This window comes from Glycine soja, chromosome 8, assembly GCF_004193775.1.
Source record: "Glycine soja cultivar W05 chromosome 8, ASM419377v2, whole genome shotgun sequence".
NCBI lineage: Eukaryota > Viridiplantae > Streptophyta > Magnoliopsida > Fabales > Fabaceae > Glycine > Glycine soja.
The window spans coordinates 46,070,365-46,084,316 of NC_041009.1; the positions used below are offsets into that span (position 1 = coordinate 46,070,365).

The window sequence follows — 13,952 nt, forward strand, 5'->3', positions numbered from 1 at the left end:
TATTTTCCAATTTTTATAAAGCTTAAACAACTAATTTTTTTACGAATTTTTTTAGAAAATGTTTCACTGAAAAAAAAAACTAAAAACAAAAGTTGGATGAAATATTACTTTTTTAAGGTGAAGAAATATTACTTTATCTGTAAGCTTTTGGATATAGATTCGAAAGAAAAAAAATCAAATACTTGACATTGATGCTTAAAATTTATTAAACAAAAATGCAAAATTATTGAATAATTTAAAATCCAAACAACGTTTGATATATCCTCTTGAAATGATTAAGGAGATGGTTAAACACGTGTATTGAAATAAAATCAAATAATTTCTCAAAGATACAGAGATACCGTACAGATAATTAATATATGTGGTTGATAAAAAAAATTATGTATATATAAAAAAAAAATCACTGAAATAGCTATATAACCATACTAAATGTTTCAAGTTAAATAATCATGAAAAAAAAACACTAATGCTTAACAAATAAAATAAAATAAGACAAGAATTATTCAGAGTATTTATGGATGTTGCCAATTAGGCATGTTAGTTTATCAAACCAAGACAAAGAAGTTTGTTATTGCTATCCGTTTTATTGTTATACTCAACGAAAGGTGGACCGAGTTGTTTCAATGTGCATGCTATGTCTTGTGAAATTTAGGCATTTTTGCTCTGAATGTTTTGACCGTGACGTAAAATCTTTTTCTGAATGTAAATTGATGGTAAAAGATAGAACACCCCATGAATTCTTTGTCGGGGTTTACTTTTTATAACCCAGACAAGACCCTAGGGATATATATAGTTAAAAGGGTTAGTAAATATCAATGGTCCCTGTACACATACCTATATATCGTCCTCATTAATGACACTGCCACGGTTTTTGTCTTTTACAAAGTACTAGTACTTAAGAAGTGTCTTTAAATTTTAAAATACAAGTTGGAAATAGAATAAAAGTAATCTAAAATAAACAAAAAAGTAGATAAATAAGGGGTTTGACAAAAAAGAAATTATACATAAGAATCAAATTTAAATACTAAAAAATATATATAATAACTCGGGAATATTAATGAATCAACTACATTACACCTGATAGAAGATACCTTGACGGGTAACATTTTACCATAAAGGCCCAATAATCCAACAATTCTAATATTCTTCAAATAATTTTTTGAACCGAAGGCAAACATTACAGATATATAGAATCTCATGATCTAACTATTACGCGCACTACTCATGTTGCGAAGATACGGAGATAAAGACGGATATTAGCACGATTTTTATTTTTATCATAAAGTAAAATGTACATGAATATATTTAATCAGAATACAAGTTAAAAAAAAAAAAGTACGTTGGGATTAGTTAATTAGGGGTTTGACCTAGCATTACTCAAAGGCTCAATAGCCTTACGATAATCGCATTTTGTCTAAGAGATTTCTAACACTACTGAGGACAAACAAGCTAGGCAAGTAGGCCTCATGATCCCCATTATATGCATCAATTTAACATGCAAAGATAAAGATAAAAGATTAATGATCTTATAAAATGTGAGTTGTTAACATTTTTAGGTAGGCACGTCTTTTATCCTATGTTTACAGGTGAGGAAAAGAAATTAAGGGGAAATGAAAGAGAATGTGAGAAAATAAAAGAAGAGAGATAAGGTGGAAATCCAGATTATTTTGTCGAAGAGAAATAAGTTTCATACTTTTAATTTACAAACATAAATTATTACTATTTTTCTCGACAAAGATATAAATATTAATGTTTACCACCACTTGTAGCTTAACTACGGCAGACTCACCAAAGCTTTCCAAAACTTAAAACTCAAGTATTATTTTCTACCAAATTATTTCTGCCTCTAAAATAAATCACAATAGATTTGTTTAAGATTGGATGCATAGGGACAAAACTATCATCTTGCAAACAAATGTACAATTTAAGTTGAATATCATTTTCTCTTAGGATTTACAAAATATTTTGAAAGTTTTACAACTCAAGAAAATTCAAATCAAAGAGTTTGAAGGCTAGAAAGAATGTTTTGTTAAAAATTTATAACTTTGACATTTCAACTCATCCAATATTTATAGGCTTTAGCAGGAAGTAATTATTGTGTTTAAATTACCTTCTTTTTTCTCTTAAATCCAACATCGTCTAAAGTTGGATATTTGTTAGAGCATTAATACTCTATAAAATTTGACATTAGAGGTCTAATCATTAGAGGTCTAATCATTTTTAATTTGCTCAAAACAACTTTCGACACGATACTGACACATTTTTTTATGTGAAATGAGAGTTTAAAATTTGTCTTTTCTCTTACTTTATTTACTTAACAAATCTTAGAAAAAAATATTAAATCATTTCTTGCACTAAGGATCAAACAAATAGAAAACTAACTAGATGTTAAATGCTTCACAAAACCAATGTCTAGGGGCGGACCGAGGTAATTAGTAAGGAGGCCCCCCTTGGTTTTTTTCTCATTTGAAAAATTTAATAGATTAGCATTATTTATTTATTTTAAAAAATATATATTTTTATTAATTAGTAAACAAATTTAATTTGAAAAATCAATAAAGTCCAACATAGTAGATGACTGCTATTGGGAGAGGCAAACAAACACTTCGATGATCTCTATTCTTCCAGGGGGTTAATCTCATAGCTTTTAGCTATGGGCATTAAAAAAAATTGATTTGAAATTTAATATTATATATTTTTTAATTTAAATTATTATGCAATTAGTTTTTATCTGTTTACTTTATTTTTAAATTATAAAATCAATAATATTTTTTTATCCTTCATATTTTATATTTAATATTTTAGTATTATTTAAATAATCATGCAGTTATTTTTTATCGGCAAGATCAGAAAAGACTAAAAAACACTGCATCACACAAAAGAAAAATATGCTGAATTTTTTATATTTTATATTTAATATTTTAATAACAAACTTACACTTTGTAATAAAATGGAAAATAATTTTTTTATCGCTTAAATATATTTTTGGTCCTTATAATTTTCTTTTTTTTTTATTTTCATCTTTGCAAAAATGTATTTATTTTATTTTTTGTCCTTAAAATGTTTTATCTACTATTCAAAATATTTTTACCATTCAAAGTGTTATTTAAAATACTTTAAGGACAAAAAAGTAAAATAAACATTTTGCAACAACTAAAACAAACAAAAAAAAGTTTTTGTAGGAATGAAAATGAAAAAAAAATATTAAATTATAAGGACCAAAAATATATTTAAGTCTTTTTTTTTTTAATATTTGCTAGTATACATTAAAAAGAAAATTATTGAAAAAAAAGTAATTATTGATTATTTTCATGACATATATGAAAACATGTTTTTTATTTATTTATTTTGGAGATAAAACGTTATATGTTATGATAGATTATTAATGCAATTTAACATATCGAAACATGATATGAGTTTTATTTTTTTGTGATTAATCCTCTCTCTCATCCTACTCTGGGTCCACTGTTGCCAATGTTTATATGCTATGGTATGTTTCATCAGATACAACAATTTCATCTATTAGCATTTCAGATATGACTTTTTGAACCTAATATTTATTTGTATTACATTAAAATTATTAAAGGTTGTTATTTCTCTTATCACACAACAATCTCTACCTTAGGCTTATCCGACCCCTTTCTTTATTTATGTTTTTGTTGGCGCTAGAGTGGTTCTTGGAGAATGAGGGGCAGAAGGTGCTTGCTGGTGCATGATCAACATTAGCGACTCCAGCCTAAGTTGTGGCCTTGGTGGCCCTTTCTATTCTTAACTACTTAAAGGGACTCATGAAGCCTGCAAAAAATAAATAAAGGGAGGTTAGATATGGCAACCGAATACAAACATGAGAAGGAAATACAAGTTGTAATATCACTTTACAAGATAGCGGTCGTGGAAGCATCTCAAAGAATGCTCAATCTTCCTTATCTTATGCGGTCCTGTGATCATTGAGCCACATGCTCTATGTAATGGCAAAAATCGTAAGAAATGAGATTAAATTGTGATTTATAAATTTTTTAGATACAATCGTCTTGTCTGAGTGCATCTAATCTTAAACAAATTTTGTTATTTGTTTTAGAGTCACGTATGACTTTATAGGAAATAATACTTAAGAGTTGTAAATGCTTGAGCATAAACTTTTTGTAAGAGTGTGACACTAAAAAATATTTTTATGTTTGTAAAATATAGTAAAACTTGGTAGTTAATTTTCAAGAATTAAGCTTAATCTTAATGATAAAAATGAATTAGTACAAAACTCTATGTTATTTACTGCTTTCTCCCTTTCTCATCTATTAACTGAGACTGAGTTGTGATTTTTGTTTTCATAACTAACTTTAGATTTTAGATTTTGTCATGTTTGTGTTAAAAATATGTTATTAAACTTGCTATCATAGGCAAGATTGTTTAGTAACGAAATTTTTTAAGATTACAATTTAAACCTCCTTGTAATTTTTTTCTTTAAATAGCATAAGTGTTAATTAAAATGATTTTTGTAATTAAATATAAATTAAGCATAATTTCTAAAAATTATCGCTTGAGCTTTCAGCTTGGTTTGATTTTGAACCAACCGAATTATGGTATAGTGTATTAGAAAGTAATGTTAGTTATTTTTGCATGCCTTGTAAGTTTTTATTTCCAGGTGTTTTGTAAGGGAGAGTTTGAGTGTTGTTATTGCCCTAGAAATGGAAGTTAAAGTATATTATTTTTTATTTTGTTTTAAGGAGTTAAAGTATATTTGTTCTTTTTTTTATAGAAATGGGAGTTAAAGTTTTTTTTTTTAAGGAGTTAAAGTTTATTTGTTCTTTTTTTTAGTGGAAGGTATATTTGTTCTTAAAATAAAGAGATAGTAACAAAAATAATATTAACTTGTGTACTGAAATAGCATCTCCGTATTACACGCTTTAGAAATTACATACTGTAAATAGACTTTTTCTTTCTTTCACACATGGAGAATGATTAGAACTTTAGCATTAAGTCAAAAGAGATTTTTTGTTAAATCTTATTTAATAAATATTATATGACAAATAAGCAAACATGATTTAATAAGTTAGGTAAACCGATCAATGGAAAATAATATACTCCACATCTTGAAAAGCAAAATAAAAAAATCTAAACAATTTTTTTTTATAAATGTTATATATAAACAAATTATATTTGTACTTTATGAATAATTTAAAGACAGTACAGTATTAAGAATATTTCGCTTTAAAATGCCAATTTTCTCTAGGCAACCCCAGATGGGTTCTTCTTAAGCTTAGACTTAAAGGATTTCTTTCGATAACAAAGGTCAGATCAAATGTTAGTTAACAAATAATAAAAATATACGGGAAAAAAGGGCCCAAAATTCACCAATCCTTTATTTAAAAAAAGAAGAAGAAGAAGAATCGTGTCAGCAAAAGCAGTAAAAGTGGCATATCTTGGGAAATAATTTTGAAAGTGGTATAAGATGAGAAAATGCTTTTATAAAAGTAGTAGCAGTATATATATATGGCTATGAAAAATGTCCCGATGCTTTTGCAGTGTGATGATTATAAAGTCAAACAGGAGCAAATTCCCCTCCTCACATCACATGTTCCTCCATCCTCAACAACACAATAAACCTCTCCACATGCTATTAAGAATTCCCCCAATAACCCTGACCCTAGCTATTCTGGTCCCAATGAGTTTTGCCCCACCACACTTTAGCCCACACTGATTCCTATAAATTCATCAGAATGTCGCAACAACTTAGTTCAAGGCCATGAAACAAAAGCTGGTTTTGGAAGCAAGCCAAGAAGGCAGCGAAAAAAAAAAAAACCATGCTCTATTAGTTTGAAGAAAGTGGGTCTCCGAATCTCACTGTTGTTTGTTTCTCAAGAAAAAGGGTGTGTCTAAAAATGGGTAGGGATCAGAAAAGTGTGGTAGCTATGGTTGGCCAGGAGAGAAAAACAAACAAGAAAAATGGGTCTCTTGGGTTTAGGTCCATTTTCATGCATGCCGATGGCAAAGATTTGTTTCTTATGGTTTTAGGTACTATTGGGGCAGTTGGGGAAGGCTTGACCACCCCTCTAGTGTTGTATATCAGTAGCCGCATGATGAATAACATTGGAAGTTCCTCTAACATGGATGGAAACACTTTCATCCATAGCATCAATAAGGTTCAATTTTTCATATCTCTCTTTATACACACAAGAAATTATTATATAGTCCCATATCATCATATAATCTTAATTAATCTCTATGTCATGTGGAAATTAATTGAAACCATAGATACGCGGTGATCTAAAGCTATCTAATAACTTTTCATCACATGGAAAGAACTTAACACGAAAGAGAAGCTTACTGATAACTTTGTTAGCTTTCTTGGCTTTATTGGTTATGCAGAATGCAGTGTCTTGGTTATATTTGGCTGGTGCCTCTTTTGCGGTTTGCTTCCTCGGTGAGTTTCGGTTATGCAATCATTTTTCCTTTTCCTTTTCCTTTTCTCTTTCAATTCACGCCAGGCAAATTAAAGTAATGATATTGTTGTATCATCTTTTTTATTTCTTTAATTATTAATATTAATTATTATTATATTCTGGTTCAGAGGGTTATTGTTGGACAAGAACAAGCGAAAGACAAGCGGCGAGAATGAGATGCAGGTATCTGAAAGCAGTACTCAGACAAGATGTGGAGTACTTCGATTTGCATGTCACGAGCACCTCAGAGATCATCACTAGCGTCTCCAGCGACAGCCTCGTAATTCAAGATGTCCTTAGTGAAAAGGTACGCTGTTGTTATAACTGTCATCAATTAACTAAAAATATAAAAATTGTGCAAGCTCGTGATTTTGCTTATAATGAATTACATGTATTGAAACCCAGGTTCCGAATTTCTTGATGAACATGTCATTGTTCGTCGGGAGCTACATAGCGGCGTTTGCAATGTTGTGGAGGCTGGCCATTGTGGGGTTTCCTTTCGTCGTTCTTCTCGTGATCCCGGGTTTAATTTACGGCAAGACCTTGATTGGGTTGTCTAGTAAACTCAGAGAAGAGTACAACCAAGCTGGGACAGTGGCGGAACAAACAATTTCGTCCATCAGAACCGTTTTTTCATTTGTGGGGGAAAGCAAGACCATGAACGCTTTCTCAAACGCGCTTCAAGGAACGGTTAAGTTGGGTCTCAAACAAGGCTTGGCTAAGGGATTAGCCGTTGGAAGCAACGGCGTCGTTTTCGGCATTTGGTCCTTCATGTGCTACTACGGCAGCAGGCTCGTCATTTATCATGGCGTCAAAGGAGGGACAGTTTTTGCTGTCGGAGCAGCAATCGCCGTTGGTGGATTGTAAGTAACCATTATTATCTAATTCTTTTCATTTACTCATTTTCTTTCTATATCAATTAACGTAAAATATTTACTAATCTTATTGATTGAAAAGTTTAACTGATCACTCTTAATTATATATGTTGAATGAATTAGTATGCTAAACATGTCTTTGAGTGTGAAATAGGGCATTAGGGGCGGGGTTATCCAACGTGAGGTACTTTTCGGAGGCGGGTGCGGCAGCGGAGCGTATAAAGGAAGTGATAAAGAGGGTTCCCAAGATAGATTCTGACAACAAGGAAGGGGAAATCCTGGAAAACATTTACGGGGAAGTGGAATTTGACCGAGTGGAATTCGCATACCCGTCGAGACCCGAAAGCGCGATTCTGAAGGGACTGAACCTGAGGGTGCCAGCAGGGAAGAGAGTGGCGTTGGTGGGAGAGAGTGGGTCAGGAAAATCTACGGTGATAGCTTTATTACAGAGATTTTATGACCCTTGTGGGGGAGAGGTGCGTGTGGATGGGGTGGGGATCCAGAAGCTGCAGCTGAAGTGGCTGAGGTCGTGTATGGGGCTGGTTAGCCAGGAACCTGCTCTGTTCGCGACCAGCATTAAAGACAACATACTTTTCGGCAAAGAGGATGCCACCCAGGACCAGGTGGTTGAGGCTGCAAAAGCTGCCCATGCTCATAATTTCATTTCGCTTCTGCCTCACGGTTACCATACACAGGTAACTCTTCATATCTTCTGCTAGTCTTTATTTGCTTTTCCCAAGCTAGACGCTTATCAACTGATTCTTACGTCAACAATAAATGTCAGTTCTATGACACCATAAATACAACCATTAATGATTTTATCATTAGCTATTTTTCAAGTTTTTCTACACTCGTTTTCAGCTTCAGCACACTCTCCAACTTGGAATATATTTTTATATTATTGAGTAAATTTATCAGAAATAATAAAATTTTGTATATTTCCCCTTTTTTTTAAAACAAGATTTCACTTATTATTATATTTGTATTTCTTTTTTTACCTCTTCATTGTCATAAAAAACATTCATGGTAGGTAATATTCAAGCATCATTTTCTCCTGTTATTTATATAGTATACTGTAATATGATACTTACATTCTTAGTGTTCAATATTTTTTTACAGTGGTTTTTACTGCAAACTTACATTAACTAGATTATAAAGATAAACGGATTAATAAATGAATTTTTTATTAATAGAAGAGAAATAATGCAAAACCACATGAAGTTAATAAATAATAAATGATTTTGGTTTCCCTTACAGGTGGGAGAGAGGGGGATTCAGATGTCAGGGGGACAAAAACAGAGGATAGCAATTGCGAGGGCAATAATTAAGAAACCACGAATTCTCCTTCTGGACGAAGCAACAAGCGCGCTGGACTCAGAGTCAGAGAGACTCGTCCAAGAAGCGTTGGACAATGCAGCAGTGGGTTGCACCACCATCATCATAGCGCACCGCTTGTCCACCATCCAAAACGCGGACCTCATTGCCGTCGTCGGAGGCGGAAAAATCATCGAGATGGGCTCGCACGACGAGCTCATCAAAAACGACACCGGCGCTTACGCCTCCGCGTTTCGCCTCCAGCAACAAATGGGCAAAGACAAGGTAGAGGAAAGCACGGAAAAAACCGTTATTCCAGGGACTGTTTTATCCACAACCGAAACCCAAGACATGGGACTTACTTCTGTAGGCCCCACAATATCCGGTGGTTGTGATGATAACATGGCGACAGCGCCATCATTTTGGAGACTGATGGCGCTGAGCTACCCCGAGTGGAAGCATGGCGTTTTTGGGTGTCTGAATGCCATGGTGTTCGGTGCCGTTCAGCCGGTGTACGCATTTACGATGGGTTCCACCATACTTTTGTATTTTAACTCTGATCATGAGGAGATAATGAGGAGGACGAGGTTCTACTCGTTTACCTTTCTGGGCCTCTTTGTGGTGTCTTTGCTTTCGAATATTGGGCAGCATTATTGCTTCGGTTACATGGGGGAATACTTGACCAAACGGGTCAGAGAGACCGTGCTTGCCAAAATCCTCACTTTCGAAGTTGGGTGGTTTGATTTGGATCAGAACTCCACTGCCTCCATCTGTTCCAGACTTGCCAAAGATGCTAGTGTGGTATGTTTCCATTTCCGAATTTTCTTAAAACATTATTTAAAGTATTTTTTCACACTTTGTTTTCTTTTTTGAATAATTATATCAATCATTTGAGGTGGGTAATGAAACATGATAAGAAAAGATGGAAAATTATGTTTGGGAGAAGAAAAAAGACAAACAAGAGTGTAAAAAAATAAGATTAAAAAATTAATTTCATATTTTTATATTGTTGTTTAATAATAATAGATGTATGGTATGTCATACTTAACCTGGTTTTGATTGTGTATAAAAAATTGTACTAATAGTATATAAAAATTAAAACTTTAAAAAAATATATGAATAATTTTCCTACACCCTTTTTCTAGATTAGGAAAGAGAATCAAATTCACAATTTAAGGTTTTCTTTTTCTTATTTACGGTGAAAGGGATAGTGTGAGGAGTAATATAAGGAAAAAGGTGTGATGGCATCGTTATTATTTTAGGTTTTATCTTTTGGTACGTTAAATTCTTAGCTATAAGGCTATAATGCATGGTATCTACATGCAACGGCCATGGTTGTCGGTGAGAATTTTCTGTGTGGTTGTTCAGAAAAGGTAAATCTTGTGGATTTAAGTTAGCGTTTCGCCATTCGTATATCTTCAGTTGTGGTTACATCCTTTCCGTACGCTTTTTCTTTTGAGAAAAAGAGAGGAGGAGGCTCCACACCTCACTTTCCATTCCCTTATTTTTTTTATTTCTTTTCTTTATTTTTCAAAGAGAAAGGTACTTATAAAGCCTTATATATATACTCGAAGTATATTACAACATTTCTCTTATAGTTGAATAGTTCAAGTGTGCACTCATTCATTGAATACATAAAGTTTAGAATAGAATACTGATATTTTCTCAATAATTTATGGGCATGTGAATTAGGTGTAGAAAAGAGAGAAATAAAAAAATAAAACGTGTAAACTGTGATAAAAAAAAAGTAAGAGAGAAATAAAATAAAAAAGTATGTGAAAATATAAATAGGCCAGGATGTAACAAAAAGACATGGGAGAAAATTAGAGTGGTTTAAAATCAACATTTCCATCTCATGGAGGTATAAATGAAGGATGTGAGCCGGAGATGAGTGAGAAGAAAGGAAAAAAATGTAAGAGAAAAATAAAAAGTTAGTGTAAATTGAATGTAAGAGAAAAGAAATGTCACGAAATCAAAATAGTAAAATTTAAGAATATAATATTTATTGCAAACCACTCAAAAAGAATATTTAACTTAAGAATAAATACTAAATATTCCAATTAACTTAATGAAATATATTTTAATTTATCCTCTAATCATTAACAGAACATATATTTGTTTTCATAATATTCTATGTAAAGCATCTTTTCGTTATCATAAGATTCTCAAGAAAGCATAATTCTCATTTTGTTGTAGTTTTTCATTGAATATCTTAATTTTTAACTAAAACGTATAAAGTAGATAATTAAAATTATAAATACTTTTTAATTTTCCAATAGTAACGACTTTGAAATCCCTCTTAACTATCCATACTTAAAATATTAATAGAACACGTGAAAACGTGGCATTGTGGCTCCCGTCATAACTGGAGAAAGTACATTACTTTATTTCGGTAGCGCCAGATAATCTCCTCGTCGTTATACTTGCCGTCTAAACCGGCTTTAGTGCACGCATGCTTGTTACTTATCAGCGTCTTCTTTAGCTTTTTAGCTACAAGATCTGCCTAGTGGTTAGTGAGTGCGTGTGATTGTGTGAATGTGTGATTGTAGACTATTGTTTTGTTTGTTGTTGATGGTTCATTTTTATTTTATTTTTTTGTTCTCCTTTTGTGGTGTCTATAGGTGAGGTCTCTAGTGGGAGATAGAATGGCATTGCTAGTACAAACATTTTCAGCGGTAATAACAGCCTATACGATGGGTCTTATCATTTCTTGGAGGCTTTCCATCGTTATGATAGCTGTACAACCCATCATCATAGCATGCTTTTACACAAGGCGTGTGCTTCTCAAGAGCATGTCCAACAAGTCCATGAAGGCACAACAACAAAGCAGTAACATAGCTTCCGAAGCAGTTTCCAACCTTAGAACTGTCACAGCCTTTTCTTCTCAAGATAGGATTCTCAAAATGCTTGAAGAGGCTCAACAACGACCAAGTCTAGAGAACATAAGACAATCTTGGTTTGCTGGAATTGGGCTTGGATGCTCCCAGGGCCTTGCGTCTTGCATTTGGGCCTTAGATTTTTGGTATGGTGGCAAGCTTATTTCATATGGGTACATAACAACAAAAACGTTTTTTGAGAGCTTCATGGTTTTGGTGAGCACGGGAAGGATCATTGCTGATGCTGGAAGCATGACCACGGATCTTGCTAGAGGTGCTGATGTTGTTGGTGATATTTTTGGGATCATTGATCGGTGTACGAAAATTGAGCCTGATGACCCAAATGGGTACATACCGGAGAGGTTAATTGGTGAAATAGAGTTTCATGAAGTGCATTTCGCGTACCCTGCTAGGCCTAATGTGGCCATCTTTGAAAATTTCTCCATGAAAATAGAGGCGGGAAAATCTACGGCAATGGTGGGACAAAGTGGGTCCGGGAAATCGACGATCATTGGTCTAATAGAGAGGTTTTATGATCCACTTAAAGGGATGGTGACAATAGATGGCATGGACATAAAATCGTATAACCTAAAGTCACTAAGGAAGCACATAGCACTAGTGAGCCAAGAGCCAACGTTGTTCGGTGGGACCATAAGGGAGAACATTGCATACGGAAGATGTGAGAGTGAGAGGGTTGATGAGAGCGAGATCATAGAGGCGGCACGAGCGGCGAACGCGCACGATTTCATAGCTAGCTTGAAGGAAGGGTATGAGACATGGTGTGGGGATAAAGGGGTGCAACTTTCAGGGGGTCAAAAGCAAAGGATAGCAATAGCGAGGGCAATACTGAAAAACCCTAAGGTGTTGTTGTTGGACGAGGCCACAAGCGCATTAGATGGTCCATCAGAGAAGGTGGTGCAAGATACGTTGATGAGGGTGATGAGAGGGAGGACCGGCGTAGTGGTGGCACACAGGTTGAGCACCATACACAATTGTGATGTTATTGGTGTGTTGGAAAAGGGGAGGGTGGTGGAGATTGGAACCCACTCGTCCTTGTTGGCCAAAGGGTCATGTGGAGCTTATTACTCCTTGGTCAGTCTTCAGACGAGACATGCAACAACACCAAATAACACTAGTTGTACTAAAGCTGGTAGTACCCACTCTATCAATTGACCCTGCCAAAGTACCATCCATCTAGTCTTTGTCTACTTGGGATGGCTAGCTAGCTACTAGGCCACCTTTTTGAGGTTGATAGGAGATAATAGCTAGCTAGTATGATAAAGATGAGAGATGGGTTTGTGATAGGTGAAGGCAACTTAAACAAGTGGACGAGATGGAGAAGGAACTTTCAAAGTGTGTGTCACCTTTCTTATAATTTTGCACTTTCTCATGTATTCCTCCATCAACATCGATCCATGTTTAAATAATGTATGTACATATATGTCTCTATATATGATATCAAGTAGAATGATTTCTTTCTGCTTCTGAAATCATTATTATTAACTTACTTATTATAAGACTAAAGCAATATGTTAGTACCTTTACAATTTAGACCCCATATTTTAAAGATTATACAATAAGGGCTGGTTTAGGGTGATTTTTAGTTGTAAGTTTTAGAAACCAAAATTAAATATAAAAAAAAATTAGAAACCATCCCAGATGAGACCTTGGCTTTTTAAGGCTTCAGGAAAAAAAATGTAATTAAGTCCGTAGTGTAAAAACACTGCTAAAATTTTTAGAACAGTGTTCTTTCAATAAGGGTGTATTTCGAATTTTTGGAAATATAGAACCCAATTACAAATTTCTTAAGTTCATAAAATTCTTTTTTTTTGTCAAAGAAAAAGGTTCCTAAAATTCTTAAGACTTTACCGAGATTATTAAACTCATTCTACCCAGTAAAAAAAATCCTACTCTAAAAGTTTCTTATAATTAACAATGTTATTATGAAATGGACTTGTTTAAAATTTAAAATCATAAGCTTTCCATTTACAAATTTCAAAATATACAAACTTAATTGAAAATCCTCGGACAGCATATATGATTGACATATTATTTTCATATATATAACATGAATTCTAACTCATGAGAGTATTTTATTCTTCCTCTAATATTATGTGTCAGGTAATCTCAATCTATCCAACTATTAATAACAATTTTTTTTCATGTATAAAATAATAAATTCTAATCGTTTATGAAAAATTAATAATCAATATTTCAGCACATCCAGAATTTGTTATTCATGTATGCATAATATTGACAGTTGATTTTTCACCAACAAGTGAGATTTGTTGTTTTACCTTCTAAAATGACTTGTTCACTTTTAGAAGAGTTGGATTCCTAAATTTGGATTTTTATTGTTGTTGCATAAGCTTTTTGTTTCTAATCAAAGTCCTTAAACTTATTTTTCATTCATACTTTTAGTCTTTATTATATATTTTTAGTCCTTAAAC

General features: G+C 33.2%; 1 protein-coding gene across 1 annotated transcript; it reads left to right on the forward strand.

The window, feature by feature from the left end:
* Positions 1–5,373: 5,373 nt before the first annotated feature.
* LOC114423663 (ABC transporter B family member 15-like) lies at positions 5,374–13,011 on the forward strand. Its single transcript, XM_028390494.1, has 7 exons — positions 5,374–6,137; positions 6,364–6,418; positions 6,566–6,744; positions 6,843–7,300; positions 7,467–8,007; positions 8,570–9,427; positions 11,248–13,011. Exons 1-7 carry the CDS (start codon positions 5,877–5,879, stop codon positions 12,673–12,675), a joined length of 3,780 nt encoding a protein of 1,259 aa, XP_028246295.1. The 5' UTR covers positions 5,374–5,876; the 3' UTR covers positions 12,676–13,011.
* The last annotated feature ends 941 nt before the right edge of the window (positions 13,012–13,952 follow it).